Source organism: Gopherus flavomarginatus, chromosome 15 (assembly GCF_025201925.1).
Source record: "Gopherus flavomarginatus isolate rGopFla2 chromosome 15, rGopFla2.mat.asm, whole genome shotgun sequence".
Taxonomy (NCBI): Eukaryota; Metazoa; Chordata; order Testudines; family Testudinidae; genus Gopherus; species Gopherus flavomarginatus.
The window spans coordinates 19,751,843-19,779,489 of NC_066631.1; the positions used below are offsets into that span (position 1 = coordinate 19,751,843).

A 27,647-nucleotide genomic window follows, 5' to 3' on the forward strand; every position below is an offset into this window, starting at 1 on the left:
GGTGTTATGGATGGGAGAATCAGGCCCAAACGGTCTAGCTTTGTAGTTTGGTGTTTGGTCACGATAGCGTAGGCACATTCTGTCTCTTGCTATGTGTATATGTAGCACCTAGCTAGGGAGACCAGATAGCAAGTGTGAAAAATCAGGATGGGGACGGAGGGTAATAGGTGCCTATACAAGAAAAATCCCCCAAAATTGGGACTGTCCCTATAAAATCAGGACATCTGGTCACCCTACACCTAGCACAACAGGGTTCTAATCTTGGCATGGGAATGACGTAAAAATGTGCATCAATAAACATTTTCCCTTAAATGCACTGTGGCCAGGTTTGCATCCCTTTGAAAGGGCCCTTAGATTTCTGATGGGAAGAGAAAAAAGAAACTGCTAAATTTGTTTGCTTGATGGTTTCCACAAATGAATGCTGAGAGTAAAAAAAAAAAAAAAAGAAAAAAAAAGACATTTAAATAAACATTTATGCCAAAATATGATTTTCTTAAATTTCTCAGGGATTACCTTTTGATGCAGTTTTCTGCACTGAAACCATAAAGCAGTGCTTTGAAAAAAACAGACACATCTATATTGGAAGACATAAAACCAGCAAGAAGCATGGTACATTAAAACTTACTTTCCATAAAAGAAAATGATTGATAAAATATAGATCATAAAAATAACTCCATTAGTTTCTTGAAAAAAGTTAGAATGCTGCTGTTTCACAGCTCTATTGCACTGGGGCATTAAACTGAGAAATAAAACGTACTGTGCTCTCATTAACTATAGGACTAGATCATATGGATGTTAGAGGAGTAAAAACCTCCCCGCTTAATCAGCAAGAACCATCTATCCTATTCATCTCCATATTAAGCATTGAGTGTGTTGTACCAACACCGCCAGCCATTAATCTATACACTATGTGACCATAGCTTACATAGAACAGACACAGCAGTACAGGGAGCTGCAAAGCATGTCTGCTTGTCATACTAAGCTTCGCTTTCAATTGAAATGACATAGTGAATGAGATGATGGTTGCCTAATTGTAGAATAGTGAGTGAATAGATAGTAGCATTGCTAACACCTACCCTATCAGCCTAGGGCGTCCCATTGTAATTCACACCATCCTTTCTGTACTTGATTGCTGTTTCAAGCCACTGAGAGTCTATGACTGGCTTGCATTCTGGCTAGAGGATGGTTGATTGATACACAAAAGCAAAACAATGCTTCTATGAACCTGCAAACTTCTTTAACAAGTCAAGAAAACAGTGTGTCAGTGCACCAAAGATTTGGTTATACCCTTTCTTGTAATCCTTTCCCTACCAACTTTAGTGATCCAGGAATCCTATGTCTAGCAATTAACCTTCTTCACGCTGAATGATGTGCAATATCAACTACGCATGAAAGATACTCTCCTTCAGTGTAGCCAGAAATAATACACGATTCATTTTCACATTCCTTTGAATGGATGCCATGTACAGAACTTTGCATCAGCAAGCAGCAGTACACCCAGCAAACTCTTTATGAGACAAATAGACAAGGCTGTTCATTACTAAAGTTGTATTATCTCCAGAAAACTAACTGTCTAGTGGGGATTCTAATAAAGCTCAAGCTAAGATATGCTACTGAATTGTAAGCCAGTATTCAATATTGTCTGTAAAGCACATAGGGATCTTTCTGAAGGAAATATGTAACGTGCATACATTTAGAGCAATGCAGAACTCCTCGGCTTCAGTTCACTGGGGTTCATCCAAACATTGGGACAGATCCTTGGGTGGTGGAAGTCAGTGTAGCTCTGTTGAATACCTGCTTGCTGTCAATGAAGCTATGCTGATTTACATTAACTGAAGATCTGGCTCTGGTTTTTGGACCACATGAGTTGATGCTTCAACCTGAATATTTTTTTAAAACGTTGTGTTCAAAGGTATGCAAAATCTCAAAGCAAAGTTCCATCACAGGTGCTGAGTTTTCGTCACGTGTTACGTCAAAACTCCACAAATCAACTCTGATTCCTATGAAACTGGAGAAAGGCCTACTCAAAAGTTTAGTGAAATGTTATGAACCTTTCACCAGGCCTGATCTGAGTTTTGAGGGGGCTTATTCCTAATCCCATCCCACTGATTTAACTCTGTAGAAATCAGTTACTGGATCAGTTTTACACTGGCATAATTTAGGGCAGTGGTTCTCAACCTATTTAAGACTGTGGGCCTCATCCAGTACTACCTGTGTGGACCTGAAGATGTCACATGGGCCGCAGCTTTGTGCTGATTGGGCCACAAGCAGCCTGCGGGCCGCAGGTTGAGAACCGCTGATTTAGGTTATGTCTACATTGCAGTGTAAGCCCAGGATTTGAACTCAAGCACAAGCCTAACACTCCTTTCTTCTATACACAAATTGCACTAACCTAGGGCTTGGAACCAACGTCCCAGAACCCCATGGGGGTGGAGGGTCCTAGCCTGAGTCAAACTGGGACCCAGGGTTCAAGCCCTGTTGCTTTACAGTGTGGCTGCAGCACCACTGGACTCACGCTCTGGGAGTCCACCACAAAGAATTCCACAATCCCACGAGCTGACTTTCTTTGTCCTCTGGACAATCAGGTTGGGCAGACAGTCAAGTTTTCCCACACTGCAACACGAACAAAGGGCAAGAGCGGCCACGTTTTGAGACAGTGGTTGGACTCAGGCCTGCATAAAGCAGTATAGATGCTGGAGCCACACATTGGGACCCAGGGTTCTGCAATCCTAACCTGTGGTTACAAATGAATGTAGATGCTCAAACCCTAGCTTAACAAACCCAGGGTCTGCTAACTCAAATTCTACTAACCTTGGGCTTACACTGCAGTGAAGACGTACCCATAGGGTGCGTCTGCACGGCAGCCAGGTGTGTGATTTGCTGCTCATGTAGATGTACCCAGGTTAGATTTAATATAGAAGTGAGGATGCGGTGGCATGGACTGCCACATCTTCATTGCTATTTTCAGCAAGTTAGCATGGATATGTCTACACAAGCTGCATTTCACACTCCCAGCTGCAATGTAGACATACTCTTAAATCAGAATTAGGCCCTGAGTTTGTAACAAAATCTGTAACCAAGGCAATTACATTAAAGTTTCATTGCAAACATTTAGCACAGCTCTGTGTGCCAATAATCTCAGTTTTTTTAAATGTTGTTTTTACTTTGTTTTTTGTTTGTTTCTTTGTTCATTTTTCTTCTTTTTCCATTGCTATTTATTGTCTGTTGTCCAGGCCAGCTATACAATAAGGAAAGGGGGAAATGTGGCTTGCAAACAAAATAAACTCCAGGTTGGTTTCAAGTAAAGAAAACAACTGTAAAGTCGATATGATGGGATTTCTTTGCTGTATTCCTGCTTTGCAGAACCCAGGAGTTGACTTCGGAGATGTTTCAGAAAGATTAGCTCTACGACAGCGACTGCAGTGCCGGAGTTTTAAGTGGTACCTGGAGAACGTCTATCCTGAAATGAGGGTTTACAACAATACAATCACTTATGGAGAGGTGCTGTATGACTTTGAAAATACATCATAACTGCTTTAGCGCTTTCCTTTCATCTTAGTTAGTGGGCATCAGATGACACAGTACAATTTAAAATCGCCTTGACAGCAGGAACACAAACTTTCCCATACCTCTTTAATCCAATCTATAAAGTGTAGGCTATAAGCAATGTTACCCTTCCCATAGGAGTGCATCAGATTAAATCACTGTCGTGAACAATGAGACGCACCTTCCTGGTTTTTCTTTTGGTATTCAGCATCCTCGATAATGTAAATCCAAGTCAATTTGTCCCAAATGGGCCCCTCATAAACAACAAAACCAAAAAGTCTGTGATCAAGGCAACTGAGCCAGTTAATCTAAGTTAATTGGAGCAAGTGGGGGTGGCGTGGACACTGGATCCTCTAAGAAAAGGGTCTCTCGTTGGACCACACTAATATCTTGCAATGGAATACAGTGACTTTGCCCATTAAGTTTTGAAAATCCTGATGGCTGGAGGAAAACTGATACCCTTGTGAGAGCATGAGTGGAGGCTACGGTTGGATGTGTCTTATGCTCAACACATGAGACTCAAAGTAGATAAAAACATCACTGTTGGTTTGCAATTAGCTTCTGCTTTTCCTCCTCCTCCCACTGTCGCCCACAGACTAGTGCTGAATAAGATCTTGCAAAATCTAACCTAATTTTTATAGACAGGTATATTTAAAGATCAGCCCTAACAAAACTCCTGGCTCAAGACACATCAGAACTTCAGAGAGGCTTTGATCCATGCGCATACTTTGTGGCTGACTTCTTTGATTTACAGTGGCCAATCCAAAAACCAAGATCCAAAACTCCTTGATAATTAGGAAAGCTTGGATGCGCATCTGTGGCTTAGGATCACCTGTAGGGCTTTCGTTGTGGTTTGTTTTAATAAATATATAAATAGGTAATAGCACAGGGGTCGGCAACCTCAGGCCACAGCTCGCCAGGGTAAGCATCCTGGCGGGCTGGACCAGTTTGTTTATCTGCCGTGTTGGCAGGTTCAGCCAATCGTGGCTCCCACTGGCCGCAGTTCTGCCTCCCAGGCCAATGGGGGAGGCAGAAAGCAGCGGCCAGCACATCCCTCGACCGTGGTGCTTCCCACCGCCCCCATTGGCCTGGGACAGTGAACTGCAGTCAATGGGAGCCATGATCAGCCAAACCTGCCAACACGGCAGATAAGCAAACTGGCCCAGCCCGCCAGGGTGCTTACCCTGGCGAGCCGTGTGCCAGAAGTTGCCGACCCCTGTAATAGCATAATCTATTTAAAAAAAAGACTGATATGCCTTGAAATTATGCAAAGTTCTAAAAACTTCACTGTCATGCAATTTATAAAAAAAATCTGAAATTTCCTCCTGAAGGTAAATTCAAATCCTAAGGCAATGAGTTTTCATATGGTCATTCTTCTTTCCTGTGCCATTTGATTGAGCTCATATATAAATAGGTCATTCACTTTAGATATCGATGCAACGTGCACGTTTTATTGGGTAATATCACTTTGCATCTTAATATAACAGTCCCTGGCACTAAATCAGAAAAGACATATAGCAAATTCAACCTAAGCTATTAGTAACCGTCAGGTCCAAGAAGGTTGTTAACTGACAAGTGCATTGGCACTATCAAGTGATACCTATTACACCAGGTTTTCAGCAAGTCATTCACTATAACAAAGTCTGTTTCCCTTGAGTGATCAGATAGAAGGTCCCTTGAGTTAAACAGGAAGCTTGCTGGTCAAGTATCTTAGTTAGTAAAATGTATCGAGATAAAGAGTCAAAGCCAGATATTTAGCAGATATACATTGGCATAGTTCCTCTGGAGTCTTGTGTCTGTGTTGAAATGTACTGTAGGTGACACTAAGGATGACTTGTTATTAAAAATCTTCCCTTCTGGTTATTTTCTTAGACAAAGAGAGGTCACTGTAGTCTCTGGACTTTAGTGAGTTTAGAGAAGATAAATGTATTGAGTAGATGGACGCAACAGGAAAAATATATTTCTTATTGACGCAATTCACAATCTTTAAGGCCCAGCATAAAGCTGTCTTCATCTTCTTTAGCCTGTATAGTACCGTAGTCATAAAATAATCCTACTGAAGGTTAACTGTTGGTATATCTTAATTCCCTTACCAAATTGCCTGTCATGTTTCATGTTGTATATGTAGTAATCAGTATTTATTGAGTTTCTGATATTTTATATGTGATGTTTTATTATACCTATGCGGTAATTACACAGTCATTTGTATAACATATGGATGCCTGAAAATTTGCTCGCTTTCTGAACTAAACCTGACCTGTTAATGGTTTCAAGATGTTGAGTTAAGTGACTCTTTTGTAAAATCAGAATAGGTGTTTGTCACATATTCATGTTCATCTGCACTCCCTGGTTCCAGGCAGTTTCAAAATATAAGAGAAACTGATTGTGTGATATTTCTAGCCTGACTAGGAAGGAAGAAACACCTGAAATCCCACCGTATTTTCACCGTGGTTTTTCAAACTGATAAAGCCCATATAGTCTGGGAAAAAGTGTCTGAACTTCTGGTTTAGTTGGTGACATCCACCTAACCTTTGAACCTTTAGAAATTCTCCCAGTACTATTTATTATTGTTGTGTTGTCTCGTGACAATACACCAAACGCAATACATTACTCCCATACTTTACTATATATGTTCCTACTTCAACTAAGGTTCATTATATATACTTTTGCTTTATATACACCCTGCAATAACATATAAAGTGCTCTACTATCAGAAACACTCCAGTGTAGTTAGTCGTGTTTTCAGCATAGAGAACTAAATTCTCCCCTTATTTACTCCAGTGTAAATCTACTGAAGTCAACATAATTAATCTAGATTTACACAAGCATAACTTGGAGCAGGATTTGGCCTGTGGGTTTTACAATGAATTTTAGTGGTTTATGATCTTTGTGCAACTACTTGAAAATACAGATCTGGTCCAAGTTGATAGCTTGGCAAGATTGTAGCACAGATGTAGGCAACCTATGGCACGTGTGCTGAAGGCGGCACGCAAGCTGATTTTCAGTGGCACTCACACTGCCTGGGTCCTGGCCACCGGTCTGGGGGACTTTGCGTTTTAATTTAATTTTAAATGAAGCTTCTTAAACATTTTTAAAACCTTGTTTACTTTACTTAGGACAATAGTTTAGTTATATATTATAGACTTAGAGAAAGAGACCTTCTAGAAACATTAAAATGTATTACTGGCACGCGAAGCCTTAAGTTAGAGTGACTAAATGAAGACTCGGCACACCACTTCTGAAAGGTTGCCGGCCCCAGTTGTAGCACATTTTGATAATGCAGCTGGGTTTATTCATATAGGAAAATCACTATCGAAGTCTCTACAAGTGTCCTAGGAAAGGATTAATGGAGTGTCAGTGCTGGTGAATGAGAGTGTTTTCCTTCCGCAAAGAAATGTTGAACGTATTCACATAGTGTTTGCTTTGATAATTGGAAAGCGACAAAGTTTCAATCAACTGGGCATGTATTATGGATAGCGGTGCCTAAAGCAATTGGTTTTTCTGCTCTCATTGTAGGTACGTAACAGCAAAGCTAGTGGCTACTGTTTAGACCAGGGAGCAGAAGATGATGACAAAGCGATCCTCTACCCATGCCATGGAATGTCCTCCCAGGTAAATTAACTAAAATTCTTGTTACCATTAAGTGATGGAAAGCCTTAGACCGAAACAAAGAAACTTTCAAAGGAAACAAAAAGTGATTTGATTGATATTGGCAAAATTTGGGCTTTTGGTCCCTACTAGTTTATCCTTTAAGTAAGTGAGGATCTTTTTTCCGGGGCAGCATTGATCAAATGAAAGCTGAAAGAGCAAAGCCTCGTCTATACACAGAACATTCATTGGGTTAATTAAAAGTGGTTTAAAAACGGAGCAATTTCTTAGAGTAATTGGAGCAAATCCTTGCATCAGACAAGCTAAACTGATATAAGCCAGTTTTAAATTTGTTTAAGAATGTCCACGCAGGTTTTGAGGCCTTGTCTGCACATGCATCACATGTTTAGTGAAACTGATATAAACCCCAGTGTGGACAGTCTTATTTTGGTTTGTGTATCTTATTTCAGGCTAGCTTAAAACTGCTTGTAATTGATTTAAACTACATCAAAATAAGCCTGGTTTAAACCATAATAAAATTTTCCACCCAGCTCTTTGCACCAGCTCAACTAAATCACTTTTAAAACCTACCTTTAGTTAAACGGGTGCCGCTTTGTGTGTAGCAGAGGGAGCTTGTATGTAAAAAAAAGTTTCATTGGGATATGAATCTTGCAAGTGCTTATGCATGTGTTTAACTTTATGTGCATGATTAGTCCCATTGAATAAGATCGCTCAGGGGCCTGATCCGAAGCCCGCTGAAGTCAATGGGAAACTTTTAGTTGACTTCAGTGGACTTTGAAGCAGGCCCCGAGTGATTAAATTAAGCATGCACCTGCTTGCAGGATTGGGTCCTTGGTTTGATTAGCAATGAGTAGTAAATAAATGTCACACCTACACATAAAAATCCCAGTTCATTGTTAAAATCAGTTTTTGCCCCTGGAGAAGGTGGCAATCACACTGTGTGACACGTTTCATACATAAAGTAAAGCGAATGGAATGTATGGTTTTGCCATTTTTATGAGCAGTCAAAACATTTCAGCTATTCCTATGTCAACAAGTTTCACAAAGAAACAAGCTTTAGTTAGAAAGCTCTTTTCATGGCTGAAAACTATTTTTCTCTTTACAAAATTGTCATTCCTTCTCCTATGAAAGCTGGAGCCTGATTAAATAATACAGCCCTGGGAATTTTGCCTGCATTAACATTGCAGGATGAGTTCCAAAGCTTTTCGGGCATGCTTCCCACTTGGGTGGGTATAATTCAGCTATACCCCTGATCACCTGTCAGGTCATCTGTGATACTCCAGTATTCTAGCAGGATCGCAACCTGGCGCTTTTCCCCTCCATTCCTGTACAATATCAGCCTATGCCAAATCGATATCGCTCATTGTTGTGAATATGTCCAAAGGATCGTGCAGGTAACTATCCAAGCCAGTTAAATCGTTTAGTCAGTTAATTGTGGCACTGGTGGTTTGTTAATTATTTGCATTACAATAATGCCTAGAGGCCCCAGTCAGAACTTCATTGTGCTAGCTGTAAAAACATATAGTGAGCTATATCCATGCCCAGGATAGTTTACAATGCAAATAGCCAAGGTAGACAAGGGAAGTAGTAGTATCCCCATGGGGAACTGAGGCACAGAGAGATTAAATGACTTTTCAGAGGTCGCACAGTGAGTCTGGCGGAGCTGGGAATTGAACCCGGATATCCTGAATCTCAGGTAAGTGACTTTACCACTAGATCATATTTTTGAATGGAATAATTTTAGGTTATGTCTTTTCATTAGAAGCTAGGTGAATAATTCACAAATGTTTGTAATGCCGTGACCTTCTTTGACGAAAATATGTTCAAAACATTTTCCCCCATTCTTCTCCCAGATCCAGTGGCAACCCTAGCTGGTTTGGGTGGTATAAGTTTGCCAGAGACATAAATCTCAATGGTCATTGGGCGTTTGGTGTATCATCAAAAACGGATCATGTTGGAATTGCAAAGATCCATAGCATAACTATCTAGGGAGTGAGGAGACCAGAGAGTCCTATAAAATGTTTTTTTTTTAATTAGTCTAGCCTAGACTTTATACTATGCTGTACTTTACACTATTCCTGTAACATCACAGTTCAGGGCCACTGCACCTCTAGATCCCCTCAGTGGTTCAGCGAGGGCACCTGTTCCCAGGCTTCTAGCTGCCCAGCTGTTGCCTCTCTTGGATGGAGACTCATATCTCTCTTTTCTGACCAGGGTATTTCCAAGGCTGCACAGTTTCTTGCCTTCACTGTATATTTCCCAGCAAAGAGAGTCTGCCTAAACAGACCTGCTTCCTTTCTCCTTAGAGACTAGAAACTGAGTGATTGCTACAGATATAAGTTACCACAGAGTTTTCTAGGCAAGCCTACTTTATTCCTACGGGGAAAAGCACAACACGGAAAAAACATTAAAAACAATGAACGAAGCTACACGCATGCTAATAAGCTTACCAGAGTTCATCCCCACTCTCTCATGGGTTCTGGCAACAGCAATCTTTCAACACCTTTCCCTAGGGCCTTCCTTGAGGTCACAAGTGCATCAGAGCTTCAGCTCAAAAAAACACATAATCTTAGGAGGCCTCAGTAAGCTAACTCCTTCTAATTCTCTCTGAAGGTTTGGGGTCCTCCATGGACCAGGGGACATGTCCATTTGCTGGGTCAGAAAGAAGGCCCCAAGTCAGCCTAAACTCAGGCTTTTTATCCAAAAGTCTTTTCTTTGTCTGTTACTCTTTGGAGAATCCATTTTGAACTAGTATAAGCATATCTCCCCAAGGCATATCTTCCAGAAGTTAGTTTGGAGAGGGAGAATTTGCATTTCCCTCACCTCAAGATATTTCATAAGGAAATCCACTTCACTCACATTGTTCCAGAAGTATCTTTGAACTGCCTCATACATTCCAGAGATTGTATTAATTGTGTGTTCCTGCTAAGGAAGGTCTGTACAATCTCACAATAATACATAAACATTTTAACATAAGAACGGCTGGTCTGGGTCAGACCAATGGTCCATCTAGCCTAGTATCCAGTCTTCTGACAGTGATTGGTGACAGATACTTCATAGGGAATGAACAGAACAGAACAATTATCGATTGATACATCCCCTGTTACCCAGTCCCAGTTTCTGGCAGTTAGAGGCTTAGGGATACCCAGAGCATGGGGTTGCATCCTGATCATCTTAGCTAATAGCCATTGATGAACCAATCCTCCATGAATTTATCTAATTCTTTTTTGAACCCAGATATACTTTTGGCCTTCACAGCATCCCCTGGCAACAAATTCCACAGGTTGACTGTGCGTTGTATGTAGGATTACTTCCTTAGGTTGTTTTAAACTGTTGCCTATTAATTTCATTGAGTGACCCCTGGTCTTGTGTTAAGTGAAGGAGTAAATAACACTTCCCTATTCACTTTCTCCACAGCATTCATGATTTTGTAGACCTCTATCATATCCCCTTTTAGTCATCTGTTTTACAATATGAACAGTTCCAGTCTTTTTACTCTGTCCTCATATGGAAGCTGTTCTATATCTCTAATCATTTTTGTTGCCCTTCTCTGTACTTTTTCTAATTCTGATATATCTTTTTTGAGATGGGGCGACCATCATTGCATGCGGTATTCAAGGTGTGAGCGTACTATGGTTTTATATAGTGGCATTATGATATATTCTGTCTTATTATCTATCCCTTTCCTAATGGTTCCTAACATTGTTAGCTTTTTTGACTGTCACTGCACATTATCTTTGGAGATGTCTTTGGAGAACTATCCACAGTGACTCCAAGATCTCTTTCTTGAGTAATAACAGCTAATTTAGACCCTATCATTTTGTATGTGTAGTTGGGATTATGTTTTCCAACATGCATTACACCCAGTTTTGTGAGATCCCTTTATAAATCTTTGCAGTCAGTTTTGGACTTATCTTGAGTAATTTTGTATTGTCTGCAAACATTGCCACCTCAATGTTTACCTCTCTTTCCAGATCATTTATTAATATGTTGAACAGCACTGATCCTAGTACAATATTATCCAAACAAAGAGAGTGAGATATTAGGCACATGCTTTTCCAATGTATAGGGGATACATTCACAAATATGTAGACCTATAATCTCTTCATCCCATACTTGTATTGCTGTTACTTTACTTTTTTTAGTGAACATAGATATTATTTAAATCCAGGACTTTGGTTTTTTCTGTGATGTCATTTTAGTTTTTGTTGAAGCACCATCTAAATCAGACCTCCATTAATGAACGGTCATTTGTGCATAAATAAAGTCTGACCTTAACACCAACTAAACAATTAACTGAAGTTCAGCCATACATATTATTGGCTTGGAATCTTAGCTTGTACATTACCATGGAAGCATAACAAGATTTTCAAAATATAAATATTGCCTATTGTGGTTATTGCAAGCCAGTGACAGGTCGTTCCTTGTTACAGCAAAATGGATAGATGCTCAATTCACACTGCCAAAGCATCCACCCTTGGTGGTCTCATTATAGGACACTTGACTGACACTTTCAGAGTAAATTTAGATGGAGTAGCCTTTGGTTAAGATAACTGTCATAAACAGATAAGAAAAGTTAATAGCACAGAAGTACTTTATATCTCTTTGACTGTAAAGGGTTAACAAGTTCAGTAAGCCTGGCTGTCACCTGACCAGAGGACCAATCAGAGGACAGGATACTTTCAGATCTTGAGGGAGGGAAGTTTTTGTGTGTGCTGTTAGTTTTGGTTGTTGTTCACTCTAGGGGCTCAGAGGGACCAGACGTGCAACCAGGTTTCTCTCCAATCTCCCTGATACAGGTTCTTATAGATTCAGAATAGTGAGTACTACATAGATAAAGCGAGTTAGGCTTATGTTTGTTTTCTTTATTTGCAAATGTGCATTTGGCTGGAAGGAGTTCAAATTGGTATTTTGCTGAAAAGATTTTACTTTGTACTTGTATACTTAGGCTGGGAGGGTGTTCCCAATGTCTATAGCTGAAAGACCCTGTAACATATTCCATCTTAAATTTACAAAGATAATTTTTACTGTTTTTTCTTTCTTTAATTAAAAACTTTTCTTGTTTAAGAACCTGATTGTTTTTTTATTCTGGTGAGACCCCAGGGGACGGGGTCTGGATTCACCATGGAATTGGTGGGGAGAAAGGAGGGAAGGGGGAGAAAGAGGCTAATTTCTCTCTGTGTTAGGATTACTGTCTCTCTCAGGGAGAATCTGGGAGAGGAAGAGAGGAGGAGGAGGAAAAGGTGCATTTTCCTCTCTGTTTTAAGATTCAAGGAGTTTGAATCACAGTGATCTTCCAGGATAACCCAGGGAGGGGAAGCCTGGGAGAGGCAACGGCGGGGGAAAGGGTTTACTTTCCTTATGTTGAGATCCAGAGGGTCTGGGTCTTTGGGGTCCCCGGGCAAGGTTTTGAGGGGACCAGAGTGTACCAGGCACTGCAATTCCTGGTTGGTGGCAGCGCTACAGGTTCTAAACTGGGATTGAGTTTAGAGGAATTCATGCTGGTACCCCATCTTTTGGACGCTAAGGTTCAGAGTGGGGATTATACCATGACAATAACAAAATAGAGTTTCTTAATTAGATGCAAATGAGATTTCCAGGAAGAGTCCGTTTCAGTGAGAGGCTGCCATGGCTCATACAAAGAGTTCAGTCTCTAGCACAATTTTATTTTACCCAGAAGGTCTCAGTTTAAAGTCCTCGTAGAAGGTCTCTTTTCAATCTCTAATATGCTGCCTACTGCCAGTAGTGATGGAGATAGTGAGGTAAATGGTTCTGACAGTAATTTATTTTGCAAGTTCAGCCTCGAAGTGGGTCACCCTGACTCTCTCATTTGATACAATACACTTCACTCTCGAAAGAAACGGGGATGGGATGCATCAGTTGTGGTGTAGAAAGTTGCTAAGGTTGAACAACAGCCATGAAAAGCAGAGTAGTCATTTCCCCAGTGTCTACTGACTGGCTGTCAAACTGCGAAGGTCTTAAGCTTCAGTTAAGTCTAGCAGAGACCAGGTTCTCCCATGCCTTTCCAGCAGGCTCTTAGTTCATTTCATGTGGACGTAACAAGTCTCCCTTGCCTTTCAGGATCACATGGCACTGCCCAGTAAATGATACGGATTCTCTTCTGAGGGTTGAGAATTCTTCCCATTGAATTAGCGCCCCCATCATGCAGCTATAGTGCTCAGTGTATGATGGACCAGACTCATTCTTTCCTACGAGAACTGATGTCTCAAAAGAAGGTGTCATAACATTTTTTCCCAGATCTGGACCTTAGCGTCCAAAATATGGGTGTTAGCATGAAAACCTCCAAGCTTAGTTACCAGCTTGGACCTGGTAAAGCTGCCACCAGCCAGGAATTATACAGTGCCTAGCTCACTGTGGTCTCCCCAAAACCTTCCCTGGGGGACCCCCAGACTCAGATGCCTTGAGTCTTACAACAAAGGGAAATAACCCCCTCCCCTTGTTTCCTTGGTACTTCCTCCCAGGCTCCCCTCCCTGGACAACCCTAGGAGATTCCCTGCTTCCAGTCCTGGAAACACAAGTACCGAGAGATCTAATCTCTCCCCCTCACCCAGAGGGTATGCAAAGTCAGGCTTAGTAAATCTAACACAAAGAGATTTTCCCCTTGACTTCTTCCTCCCACCAATTCCCTGGTGAGCTGCAGACTCAATTCCCTGGAGTCCCCACTAAAGAAAAACTCCAACAGGTCTTAAAAAGAAAGCTTTATATAAAAAAAGAAAGAAAAAGACATTAAAAATAGTCTCTGTAATAAGATGACAATATACAGGGTCAATTGCTTAAAAGAAAAATGAATAAACAGCCTTATCCAAAAAGAATATAATTTAAAACATTCCAGCAACTACACACATGTAAATACAAAAGAAAACAATATAAACTTGTACTTACAACTTGGAAACAGAAGAGTAGAAAGCCAGGAGATAGAAAAATCACTCTCAGAGCCGAGAGGGCACAGACACAAGACAAAGAACAACGAACTCACACCCAAACTTCCCTCCACTCAGATTTGAAAAAGTCTTGTTTCCTGACTGGTCCTCTGGTCAGGTGTTTCAGGTTACTGTTATTACCCCTTTACAGGTAAAAGAACATTAACCCTTAGCTATCTGTTTATGACAGAAGGTAATAAACTATGCTTCTCTCGGGTATGAGCATGGGAGCCCCAGAATTCTTGATCTTGCAGAGACAGCCAACATGGCAAAGATCAGTTAAGTCCTGGAAAGCCCTGGAGCCCAATAGCGAGGGAAGGTGAGCAAGAAGTTTGTTTGGAAGGGCTCTGAGGAAGCAGAGACCAGGCATTTATTAGCATCGGGGAGAAAGAGGTGCATGGATCTGAATATTTTTGAACCAAAATGGCATTGATATTTGGTTTCCACATAGCTGGTTGATGGACGGTACTGCCTGGAATGCTGCTGAGGGTGCCCTCCCAGATAGCTGCTGGCAGCTGGGCTGGCTTATCTGCTGAACAGCTGTTGTGACCCTGGGCACAAGGAGGAGCAGCTCCATAGTGGGAGAAGTATTGTCATCTCATAGACTAAGCACATGAGGTTAATCTTAGTTCTGACACCAACTCTTACTTAATCAAACCACTGCTTCTCTGTATTCGATGTGTAAAATGGGGATCATATTTACTTACCTGTGTCATAGGAGTATTTTGTTTATTGATTAGTTAATAGGTGTCAATATGCCAGAATGCACACAAACTCCCTTCACCAGCCAGGAGCCTGGCAGCTCCCCAAATCTGCAGGCTCAGGAAGTGTCCCTACGAGCCCTTTCACTGCCCAGTCCTTAGCAAGAGCTCTGCTTCGTATGCAACTGGAGACTGAGGGAGACCTAAAGACTCCCCTACCCTACCCCTCATTCACACTTTTATAAAAGGATTCAGTTAACATTGGACTGTAACACTAACCCCTCCCTTAAATCCCTTAGGGCTGGAGGCAGGACAAGAATTGTTTCATAGCCCTGTGCAAAATTTGCTACTGATGGTTCTGTTCAGTACATCAGGCTGGGGGTGTTTTCTGTCTAAAACCTGTGGCATTCAGATACTCAATACCTACTGCAGTTATATTTTGAGAGAAATGTTGAAACTCTGTTGTTAATATTACAGTAGCAGTGGGGATTGGGGGGGGGGTCAGGACTATACAAACAATAGGAAGAGACAGTCACTGCTCCAAAAAGCTTGCAATCTGAATAGAAAAGACAAAGGACAGGAGGGGAAACAGATGCACAGAAAAGTGAAATGACTTGTCCTTCATGCTAGCAGAGCCCGGAACCAATCCCAGTTCTCCTTACTCCCAGTCCAACACCTTCTCTACCAGACCACACTACCTCCCTCTTCTGTTTGCACACCTCTTCTGGTAGCACCATGGCACTGCTCTTTAAAAGTACCTTTCTCCAGTGCCTGAGAATTATATTTAGGGGAAGTAAATCAGAAAAGTGGAGGAGTTAATCTACCGGATCATCCAATACTATTATCCATTGCCTTTTTTTTTTTTTCCAGTTTAGTTACATTCTGTACGAAACGCCAAGCTGTATGGAGAAGTGCAGTGTTATCTAAGTTGAGCATTTTGCAGATAAGCATGGATTGGAGTCACTCACATGTAGCCAAGTTAATTAATGATTACACAGCTGGAAAAGTTGTATCAGCTCACCACAATTTACAAAATAAATTCAGTGTGAGGACCGCAGCTGCGCAAACCCTAGTCAAGGATATTCAAGTAGATAGTATGGAAGTTGTTGACAGCTAGCATTTTGCTAGGTTAAATCATTTTTAAAACCCCTCCATAATCAGCATGGATAAATATAGTTGCCTGTCATGTTTAGCTTTGAGTTTCTTTCATTTTAAGTCTCATGTAGTAGACATAAGATGTCTGTATTGTATTGGGTTGGGTTCTTTTCGTGCTCCTACTGCATGTGAGACTATAGCCCGTCTAGACCTGGCACTTGCTTTCACCAGCTGGATTATCACCTCTGCTTTGTGCCTCTCAGTGCCATGAAGGCACCTCAATACTCATCCCATGATCGGTTAGATTTCGTGGCCCTGATTCCACCAGGTACTTGGGCATGTGCTTAACTGTAAGTATGTGAGAAGTCCCACTGAAGCCAGTGAGGAACTGCTTGCTTAAAATTAAGCACATGCGGAATCAGCAGCTGTGATTCCACTGCCTGGCCTTTTGATTCTTTCTGTGTTGCATATGCTAGAACCATAGCCTTCACCATACAGCTAGCCAAAGACACCCCAACCATTCCACCTTTAACTCTTTAATCCTCACTGTTTACAAAACTTCTCTTGGTGTGTGTATTTTTTCACTAGCTAAGGTCTTATCTTCATGCATAAGTTGCACCAGTTTAACTAAAATAGATTTAACTCCTGTGCGGACACGTTTGACAGCAGTTACCGCTGGCTTACCGCTAGCTTAACTTGTCAAGGAATTGACGCAAGCTAAATCAGTAAAAGCCAGGTTTAAACCAAGTGAAGCATATGGACACAGGGTTTTGCACTGGTTTAACCAAATCTATTTAAAGACACAACTGTAGTTAAACTAGAGTGAGTTATTGCTGGACAAGAGATGACTGAAGAACATGCAAAATGTGGCATAGGGTTTAAGAGTTTTTAGGGAAGAAATAAGCATGACAGAAATCTTGAACTGCTAAGAATGGTCTGCAAGTTTGCCATCTTGCACCCCCATTTCTAATGCTCATCGATTTGCATTGCTGTCTAATGAACCGTTATTATAGAATCGCTTCTGAACGAGAAGATGAGGCAGTCAGTGGAAGATATCTGTCTCATAGGAGAATCATTTCCAGGCTCTCCTATTCCTGCCTAACTTGGGCTGGGAGTGCTGCAGAGTGCAGAGTTTATATACAATCCTGCATCCCCTATCTGCGAGTGGTGGCACAGTCTCAAAGGAATTCAGTGTCTATCTCGAATGCTGTGAGGTGGCCCAGATTTTATACAGTGTGTGAAAGAGGAAGGGGATTTAATAAGAGGAAAAATGGCAGCCAGGGACATAAAAGTGTTGATGAACAACCTACAGCAATTCCCTTTCCTCCCCCTGCCATGCATACACACTCCCCCACTGGTACAGAGATGAGTCGCTGCCGATGGGGAAATGAGAACTCTCTGGGCATATAGATCAAGCAGAAAGAGGAGAGCTCAGCATTTGGATACCTGCAGCACTGTAGCTACAGAAATAGAGGGGAAAGGAGTAGATGAAAGGCCTCGCTTAAACTGTTGCTTGAGGACAGATATTTAACAATTTATTTGACAGTGCTCTGGTGTCCTGGAGTTGCATACTGGATGGTGTGGTCAGTTGTTCAGAACCATGGATGGATGAAAGTGTGATTGCTTGTCTTCTTGGCACCTGCATGTTGGTTTGGTTCTGTACAAATCTATATATTTATTTGTCATTTCTTTATGCTCACGGGTGGGCTGGAAGTTTCCGACTCCAAGGTGACTTTCTCTCTTGTTTACAGTACAGGTTTACAGATGAGGTAGCCTGCTTTAAAATTAGCCCAGGAAGACAAAACAGCATTGGAAGTTTAAAAAAAAAAGTTTAATTTCAAAAACTGCTGAAGTCCGTCAGTGTGGTAATTCCCACAGCAGTTAGCTGAGCATGTGGAGATCTTCACACTTTGTCTGTGTGGAGTGAAAATTAGGTGGGGCAGACACTCTAAGCTTCCAACCTTGAATTAAAAGCTAGCTTTTACTTATCAGAAAGTAAAAAGGGTGACACCTTCCAGAGATAGCACTGCTTGCTATTTTTAAACTGGAGATGGTTGCTTTGATAAATAACCTCTGATGGTGGTCTCATTCCACTCTGGTTCCTGAATGGTGGAAAGAAAAAATCCTCTAGTGTCACATGTACAACAGATAGTCAGAGGATTTTATCTTGAGGTATTTAATAGAACACTTGGCTTCAGTTTCACTTATGGATCACTTACCCCTTCTCAGATAAAAAGGAAAAGCTTAGCTAAGGTTCAGCCTCATGCCGGCTCAAAAACATATTTTTGTTTTCATTCTGGACTACGGAAGATAAACGTGTAAAATGAGCAGAGATATAATCTTCATCAAGACATTGTTACACTTGTTTTTATAAAGAGAAATGAAAGGGTTAAATGCCATTTCAGATGCTCTTCTGGTTGGGCAGCAGGGGTCAAAGTGGAAGAATATCCCACAAAGGAGGAACCCTCTCAATAGAACTTATAATTCAACAGGTGCAGTATGTATCTCGCTACTTCAGCTCAGCCTTCAGCTTTTCTCTAAATAAATTAACACAGCCTTATGAATGTGTATTAGGGGATTAAAAAAAAAAGAAACATATTATAAAATATTAGTATGAGGTCAGGCTCTGGAATTCACAAGGTTTGTGTTCAGTATGTGGTCTCATTCCCTGAGTAACCTCTAAGATCCCCAGTATACAATGGGGATAATAGTACTTCCTTTCCCCCACCTTTACTCTAGCTTGTTCGTTTAGATTATAATCTCTTGATAGCAGGGACTGTCTCTTCAATATATGTATGTACAGTACCTAGCACAATCAGACCTGATCTCTGTTGGGGCCTGAAAGTGCCACCAAAATACAAATGAAGAAGAAGCAATTGAGTCCCACACAGTCAGGTAGGACAGTGTGGACTAATTTCATCCTTGGTGTAGTTAAAGTGAACTCAGTGAATGATCACCAGAGTTGAAGTTAGCTCTCTAAACTCCCTGCTCCATCCTCTCTGTCCTTGATAGAAAGTTTAATGTTAGTCAGAGAAAGAACTAACATTTCCTATTGCATCCATTCAGATTCTGCAGAAAGATTTCTCTGTCTGACTTACAATAGCTGACAAAATCCAATAACACTCCAACAATTTGGCATCAAAGCTCCAGATCTTATTTATTTTGTTAAGGAAGGCCACAGGGGAGTTGAAGCATTGTCTTTGCCCCTTTTTTCCAATCTACAGTATTAAACCGCTTACTTTAATATGAAAGTTCTTTAGCACTGATGACTAGTTCTTGGAGTGTTTTAGGATCTGTTAGCTATATGCAAGTTTGGAGTAATTGGAGGGCTATTACATTGTATCAACCATCTGATTGTGGGCATCAGTTTTTAACTCTAAACCTTACAGGAGTGGATGCTGAGAACTGTGCTTCTTATTATTGTGTTAAGGTCTTGCATGGTGGACTGAAGTCTTCACGGCCAATGTGACTCAAATGAAAATATGAATCCTTGATGACTAAACCCTTGACATTCCCTTTACAACAATGGCACAAATAACGGAGAGCATTGATCTGTTCTCTGGCTGTAGCCTTCACTCCATCACGGTAGCAGGTGCTTCTGTAGACTGACTGTATCTTTCACGCTATATACATATATATACTTTCTATATGAAAGCTAAGCAGAAATACCATTACTTAGCAGATTATCTGTATTTGATGGGTCTGCCCTATAAATATAATATCAGAACATGCTGGTTCCTGTGATGTTCAGCACACACAATTCTAGGCTGTAGGGATTCCAGAGGAAATGAAATATCTTATCACAGAAAAGCTGTTTATTTTAGGACTTACAGTGGCAAATTCTTGTCATTTAAACCACAGAGTGCTGTGACCCACAGGGGAAATTGACCCTGGACTGTAGATGATGTAGCTGATTATCAGCACTGGAGTTAGTTGTCTAGCTAGGGCAAATTAACCGATTTTTAGTGCATATTTTGATTTAGAGTTGTGCGGGGAAGGGGCAGATACATAAAAACTACAATATTGCCAACCATATTGCCGTGTCTGCAGTTCACAGCCACAACTGCATCTCGTTCTCACTCTCTGCTCATCCTTCCCAGTGAGTTGGAAGTGTGAAATATGTAGAATGTTGAAAAACCCAACAGATTTTACCCTTGTACGAAAGGAAAAGAAGTTCACTTGTGCGAGCTGACAGACCGTTCAGATGTTTGCCTGCTTTAAACACTTCCCCAAAAAGGCAAGAAAAGATGTCTTACATACCTTGATTTGCCATGTACAGACAGTGCACTGACTGATGTCATTTACTCATCCACAAGAGAAATCCTCATGGGGCTATTCTACTGCTTTCTCTGATGCAGTCTCCAGCCTAACTCCTTGCTCCACGTGACTGCACTGAACAAAAGTGGCAGGTGGTAACACTGAACACATGCTCTGTCAAAGGACCTCTGGTCTAAAAGTGAACAGACAAAGCTCTTTTGCCACTGGGAAGATATGATTATTCACAGTATGTGCTTGTTGAGGCTAATAAGAATGAGGAAATATCTTTAGAAAGCTAGGTTTTAATTAGAGCTTTTTGATTGGCCCTTAATGATATCATCACTTGCCCTGGTCAGTAATATCCAGTAAATGCCAAGGGTTCACGACCTTCCTTCCATTCCTTTTTAAGTATTTTCAGTCTCATAACAGCAATAAGACCAGACAGGCAGTGAATTTCTGGGTGATAATTGCATTTCTCCAATGGCTAAAGATTTTGCTCTGCAGCTCTCTGTCTCATACTAAATGTGAGCCACCAGTTAGCAATATCTTTAGAGCTGAATTCTGCTCCTGGTTAAATCGAGAGCCCAGGGACCAAAATTTGATCTCATTTACTTGTATATCGAGACAACAGTGGAGTTACCCCAGATTTAAACAAGCGATTGATCAGAATTTGACACAACAAAGTTATCTCAGAATTACATTGATATAACTGAGATGGGCAGAATATGCCTTTACTAGTTAACTAAAAAATTCAAAACAGTTTATAGAGAAGAAAGAGCATTTGATAGTGGTTAGGAAAGAGGGACTGGGAGTTAGGACTCCTGGCTCCCATTCCTGGTTCACCTTCGACTTGCTGTATAATCTTGAACGTGTTCCTGACCTCTGTGACTCGTGATCGTGAACATGTTACCTGACCAGTCTATAAAAAGAGACTAAAAATACTTCCCCATTTCAAGTAAGGCAAATCACTTAACCTCTCTATGGCTCAATTTGTCTGGTTGTAAAAAAACATTTCTCCACCTGAGTGGGCAGGGGGGAAGGTTGTTATGAAATTTAAGATGTTTTAAAAGTGCTTTGGAGTCTTCTTATGAAAGTCTGTTTTATAACTATGTGGAAAGTACTATTAATTATTATCATATTCAGTTTATGAAATGCAATGAGAATCTACCATCATCATGGATATGTTGGTACTGCATGATGTACAAGCAACCCGTAGTCATGAGCAGCAATGGCCCTCCTCTTGATTTTTTAATATTTTCCCCCAACCAGGCCCTAATGTAATAAAATGAATCCTTGCTTCCACATACAGACAGCTCAAGAAGATCCATTTTTCACATCTCCTGCTGCACATTATTTGTCCTGGACTGGGCCCTTTTATAGACAATGGCTTCAGACAAGTGAAATAGTCACACACACACACACACACACACACACACACACACACACACACACACACACACACACACATTGAAGAAAGGGTAAATTCTGAAGGTCATTGTTGCCAGACCTGAAGCATATGTTAGCAGATCTGCTATTTCCTTCGTGACTTGACTGTTTTCCTCCTCTCTTATTTTTGGATACCTGATGTACAAGTTGTGCTGATGGATTTTTTTCCATAATGTTTATTTACAAAAACTAATTAGAGGGTTGCTATCAATAGGCTCTGACAGAGCTCTTAAGAACAAACTGCATGGCAAATTGCCATTGTGTCCTTGTTAAATCAATTCCCACTGAGTGGATTCGAGAGTGGTTATGATTTACATATTGATTACTTCATTTTCTTGATTGCCCTTTTGCAACATTGTTTTTTTTGTGGGGGGAGGAGGGGAGAAGGAGGAAGAACTATATGTCTTATGAGCGATGCCATGGTAGTAATATATGTTTTACTCTCTCTCGCTGCATAAAAAGTATGTGCTGGAATAGAGCACTCCAGCCACAAGGGACAACACAAAGGAGCTACTGGGCCCTGTTCTCAGTTGCTCCATTCCTGTGCTTGGGGTAGAAATGGATGGTGGGGCCAGAATGGCCTTAAGCCATATGGGTGCTCCCTATATTTTAACCATCCCCTGGTGTAAGTTAGTCCAGTCTCAGCTCCCTGTGAAGTTGGCACACCTTAACTCAGGCCCTAGTTGTCCAAAGTAGGGCACCCAAAACAAGCAACCACAGTCGAAAATGTGGTGGGTGAGCATTATTCTCCAGCCTTTGGTACTGGAAGTCTCTAGCGGTGTTGATATGGCTTAAGCTGTATGTTGTCTTTCTCTTCCTTCTTCTCTCCAGCTTGTCCGCTATAGTTCTGAAGGGCTCCTGCAGTTAGGGCCTCTGGGCTCCACGGCCTTTCTGCCTGACTCCAAATGTCTCATTGATGATGGGAAAGGCAGGACCCCTACTCTGAAGAAATGTGAAGATGTCTTGAGACCAGCACAAAGACTCTGGGATTTTACACAGGTATGGAAGAGAGCTTTCAAAGATGTTCATGGTCTTGTGAATTAGACAGGAGCTCCTACTCTAGGAAATAGGGAATCCATGCAGTTGTTTGCTGCTGATCAAAAGCAAAGCACATTATTTGCAGGAAAAGGGAGAGAGTTCAGAGCTCACAACACAAGACACCCGACCAGGTGGAAAGATATGGAGGTTGGATCAACTCTTTTCTCACACACACACACACACACACACACACACACACACACACACACACACACACACACACACACACACACACACACACACACACACACACACACACACACACACACTTCTCTCAAGCTACAAATGAGACTTAACCCTTCCACTTACCCCTCCACTGAGGATACATTTCCATTGCAGCCGGGGTGGGAATGGCAGCTTGCGTAGAAGGACCCACGCTTCCTATACTCCAGCTATCTCATTAAAATACAAGTACATGCACAGGTGGGTCAGGCAGGATTGTTCAGCCCATGCTCAAACCTACATTACCCCGTTTCTGTTTTGGCGAACTAGCTAGTGTCCAGCTAGTGTTGGTATGTCTAACTGAGCCACAAATTGCACGCCTGGCTGCAACATAGATGTGCCCTTGGAGTCAAAGGCTGGTTTTAAAATTCTCAGTTTTAATAGAAAAACAATGGCATAGAGTGTTACCATTTCAAACGCATACTGGCAGAGCGTAGAGTCCTTACTGTAAGAGAACTTCAGCCATGAAAGCCAGCATCCCCTGGGCTATGTCATGCCATCAGCAGAGCTCCCCCTTGTGCTGGGCACTGTACAAATACAGAGACCAGAGACAGGCCCTGCCACAGACAGCTTACAGTCTTAAATAGACATGACAGACTCAAAGCAGGAGGGCGAAAAGAGGCAAAGGGGAAGCAGTTTGCCCAAGGTCATGCAGCCAGTTTGCTGCAGAGTTGGGAATAGAATCCAAGGATCCTGACTGTTACTCCAGTGCCTCCCCAGTTTTTGTGACGTCTTTGGTTTGTGCTGACGGATTGACAGGGAGAAAAAAATCATTTTGCGTAAGATTCTCAAAGTTACAATGTCCCTGTGAAGGCATCAGAGCTCAGTTAAGGACGTCTTCAGCTTCTCTGAACTGATCTACAAATGGAACATGTGGCCAGCTGTCAGAGAGGCTTTTGAAACAGCAAGGGATAGACCTTTGTGACTCCTGCACTGTCTCCAACTGGTTACAGCTGCCGTGTGCACCTATGTCATCACCCCAGGTCTGTGTGTGGACCCAAACCTATTCCCGGAGACTTCAGACAGAGCAGGATTTGCCTTGTATGAATCCACTTACTGGACTCTAAACTTTTGCCAGTAGAAAGTGATTATGCTGCATATTTAGACAGTCCCATCCCACCTTTCTTAGCAGAGGTTCATCCCAAGGAGGCTTAGCACAATTAAGTTGTTCTGCTTTAGAAATCTCTGTTCTAGCACAACTCTGTCAGCAACCAACCGCAAATGCAGGCTCATTCCTCACTCAAATACCTGAATAATGGAAAGACTGTAACGCAAAAATCGGCCATTGGGTAGTGTGGGACAAATCCTCAGTGCTAATGTTTTTCTTTCTTCAATTCAGAATGGTCCAATCATCAGCAGAAACACTGGACGGTGTCTAGAAGTGGAAATGTCAAAAGATGCCAATTTTGGGCTCAGACTTGTGGTACAAAGGTGCTCGGGGCAAAAATGGATGATTAGAAACTGGATAAAACATGGTCGACATTGACTACTGGGGCTGAGAAGCCATCGTCCATTGCTCGGTGTGCGATACCTTCAAGGCATTTGTGTTAAAGCAGACTACTATGAAAAGGAGTTGATTACCCAGGGCCATGGACTATTAGACACAGGTTAACAAACAGGCAAATAAGCATCCTGCCTGACTCTCCCTCAGATCAATGGATGCCCTGGAAATCTTGGGATGGTCAAACAGAACAGAGAAGTGGGCTCATTCCAGCTCTCCCAGAGGAATTAAAAGACAGCTGTGTCTGTGATGAGTTCAAAGGGGAGTTTCCTCTACTGCCTCATTAAAAAGAATCCTCTGATGGATAGCTTTTTAGCTTTAAGTTATTGACTGGTGCACAACTCCTATGATGAATAATCATGTGCCTTTTCTACTGTACTTCCTATACAAGTGGACTTGGAAATCCCATCTTTTCAGCATGTCTGGTTCATTGTACTAAACAGCTAAAAACTGTGAATAAATAACACTGCAAAATATGATATATTGTAAATTTCAAGGGTGGTTGCTTGAGCGTCTGTATTTATAGGAAGAACCAGTTCTGCACATGTTTACAAGTGGTTTTGCACCCTCATCCTGCTCAAAAGCAGCATCCTAGGGGTCCTCATGTAAATTCTGAATAGTTAAAACATCAACACGCTTCATTTTATTGTCACCTCTAGGTCTTGCCAGTAGAAAAGAAACACAATACAGCACTTCCTTATTTAACTCTTTAGGGACAATGTATGTACTATAGTTTGGATGTGTAGAACATCCATCTAGTGCCTACCTTCTGACTGCAGTTACAAAGTAAGGCATAACACTACACCTACGAGGCTCTGCATTGAAACCAGGGGGAGCTGCTGGATACTCATCGCTTGAGAAAATTAGGTGACTTATTTAGGTGACTAATCCGTACTTCGGAGCTTGACGTTAGGCTCTTATTTTTAAAGATCTTGCACCCCCTGCTACACATCCCATAGGCCTGCAGAATGTCAGTGATCACAAGGGCACATTTCTTGCCATAACCACGTCCCTTTATCACTTGAGAAAAGAGACAAGGATAAATCCTAAAGTTGCCCAAGATTAGAACAAGAAAGAACCAGAAAACATAAAAAGTAACATTTCTATTAATGTGCCATTGATACATTTTACTCTTGTTGACCTATATAATCCTTAGCAGTGACGGCATCTTTGTAGGCTTGCACTTCACTGCATGACCCATCAGGGTCCGTGTGCAAAGGGCTAGAACAAGGATGGGATATGATCCAGCGGTCATTGAAGTCAATGGAAAGACTCCTATTGGCTTCAGTGAGCTTTGGGTCAGGCCCATGGTGCATAGCTTTCTGCAGCACAAGAGTCAGTCACAGTGTAAAGTGGTAAGAGGGTAAGGGAATATCTGTTAGAATTCACTAAGGAGTCATAGGTAATTACAGACACCATGGTAGAGTGAATTAGATGATCTGTTTATCAAAGACCTTGCAGTTCCCATTTCAAGGCAAGCGGAGCAACATGAAATAGAAGCAAAGAAAGTTAATTTCTATCCAGGGCATTATACTAAATAAAACATTAGAAGTAAACATGTACATATCATCGGCTCCTGTCAACTCTTTGCTGGAATTTGGAGAGCTCATCAATATGATTTGTCCTTATTTTATTTCTTAAGCTGAATATGTGACTATGTAATATAAAGATATTCCTCTTGGAGGTTCTGTTGACAAAGCACTGATCTTTACTCCTGGGTCACTTGGATGGGATTATGTATTAATTAATATATACAGTTTAATATTATACATAGAATACGGGTGAGATTCAGTACTGGAGATCCACAGAAGCTCACCACTTAAACCCTCTAGCCCTATATTGTACAGTAGGTCTTAAGTAGTGTGTGCAGGGATTGGCATAGGATTTCTACATAAGTTTGAAAAATGGCCTCTATTCTTATGCCCTGTAAGAATGAAAGTTCATCTTCTCCCCTGATACAGCGTAAGGAGGGAGAAGTTGTGTGGAGGCCTTGTTCTGTGTCATTTACCCTGACTGCAGTTTATGCCTTGAAATATTTGACCTGGACAAACAAGACAAAGGAAAGGAAAATTATCGTTCGCCAGGTAAGTTACTGGGTAACAGAGGCACACTGATTCCCACTCACCACCATTGTAACAAGCAGCCTTTCCAGTTCACAAATGCCCAGTAATGGTTTGTGGGAGGGTGGTTTGACGATGAGGAAAAGACTCCCATGTAACTATTCAAGTGTAACCTTGACCTTAACTGTCACCTACCTACATATTGCACTTACTATTTCTACTCTTTTCTCTTGTGAGGGATCATGAATCCTCACATAATTATGGGTTTCGGGTGGGACAGCAAGCCCGCCTGAGCCCTTACAGGATAGGAAAGGAAAGGAAAGAACACGCATAAAGAAGATAAAAGGAAAGAACACGCATCTCCTAGAGATACTTAAGGGAATGCAGGATTCTTAACCTGACATTGAAAAGGGAATGTTCCATTCCAGCTTGGTGACCCTGAGGCTGAGAAGCCAAGGCAGATCTGCAGTTCCCAGCAAAGAGTTTCACAGGAGCAAGGAGATCTCCTCATTACTATAGAGACCTACACATGTTAGTGAACAGAAAGGATTGTCCTTGAGATCCACTTCCTGAACGATTGCATGGTCTGGTTCCAAAGCCCCACTCAGAGACACTATGAACCTGATCCAGATTTTCCAGGTTTCTGTGGAAAGCAACACACAGGGGGCTCAACCAGCTGCCTCTCTACATATGAACAGGTCTCTGCGCATCTGTGGACCCAGGACATTTGAACTCTAACATCTGCCTTCCTGATACATACACACCTTCCACCCCCAGGTTTCATAGCTCTTGGTGGCCTCCGTAGATGATCCATGAAGCCAGGGGATGGAGAAGTTTCCAAGCATGGACCAGAAAAAAAGCCATTTAGGGACTCAGTCTGTACTGCAACCTGATGGGTATGTGGCTGGAGAATCAGGGCTGATTCTCTTCTAGCTAGCAGCTTAGGTGTGTGGTGCAGGGTCTCATGTTGTAAAGCCCTAACACAACTTCTGTTGCTGAGTGATTTAGAGTCAAGGAAAATCTGTCCCATGATCTCTGCTACACTACAGGTCCCAACTATCACCTGCTCAGTCAATTAAGCCATTTGGTGCCAGCATCATTACTTTCAAACATCTAGAGCATTGTTTCTAAATGGCAATAGTTGTTTTATCTATTGATGGGTTTATTTAGAGACTTGCTTGGCACCTGTCACCATATTATCTGGATGGTCTATCAAATTCAGAAGCAAAAC

The 27,647-nt window shown here is 41.6% G+C and overlaps 1 protein-coding gene across 1 annotated transcript in view; it reads left to right on the top strand.

Moving 5' to 3' along the window:
* GALNT9 (polypeptide N-acetylgalactosaminyltransferase 9) overlaps positions 1-24,835 on the top strand; it is a 214,411-nt gene extending 189,576 nt beyond the window's left edge. The window contains exons 8-11 of the mRNA XM_050924109.1: positions 3,364-3,501; positions 7,063-7,158; positions 22,427-22,594; positions 24,195-24,835. Coding sequence (XP_050780066.1) covers positions 3,364-3,501; positions 7,063-7,158; positions 22,427-22,594; positions 24,195-24,341 — 549 coding nt within the window. The 3' untranslated portion in view covers positions 24,342-24,835. The remainder of the gene's footprint in view (positions 1-3,363; positions 3,502-7,062; positions 7,159-22,426; positions 22,595-24,194) is intronic.
* Positions 24,836-27,647: the final 2,812 nt, after the last annotated feature.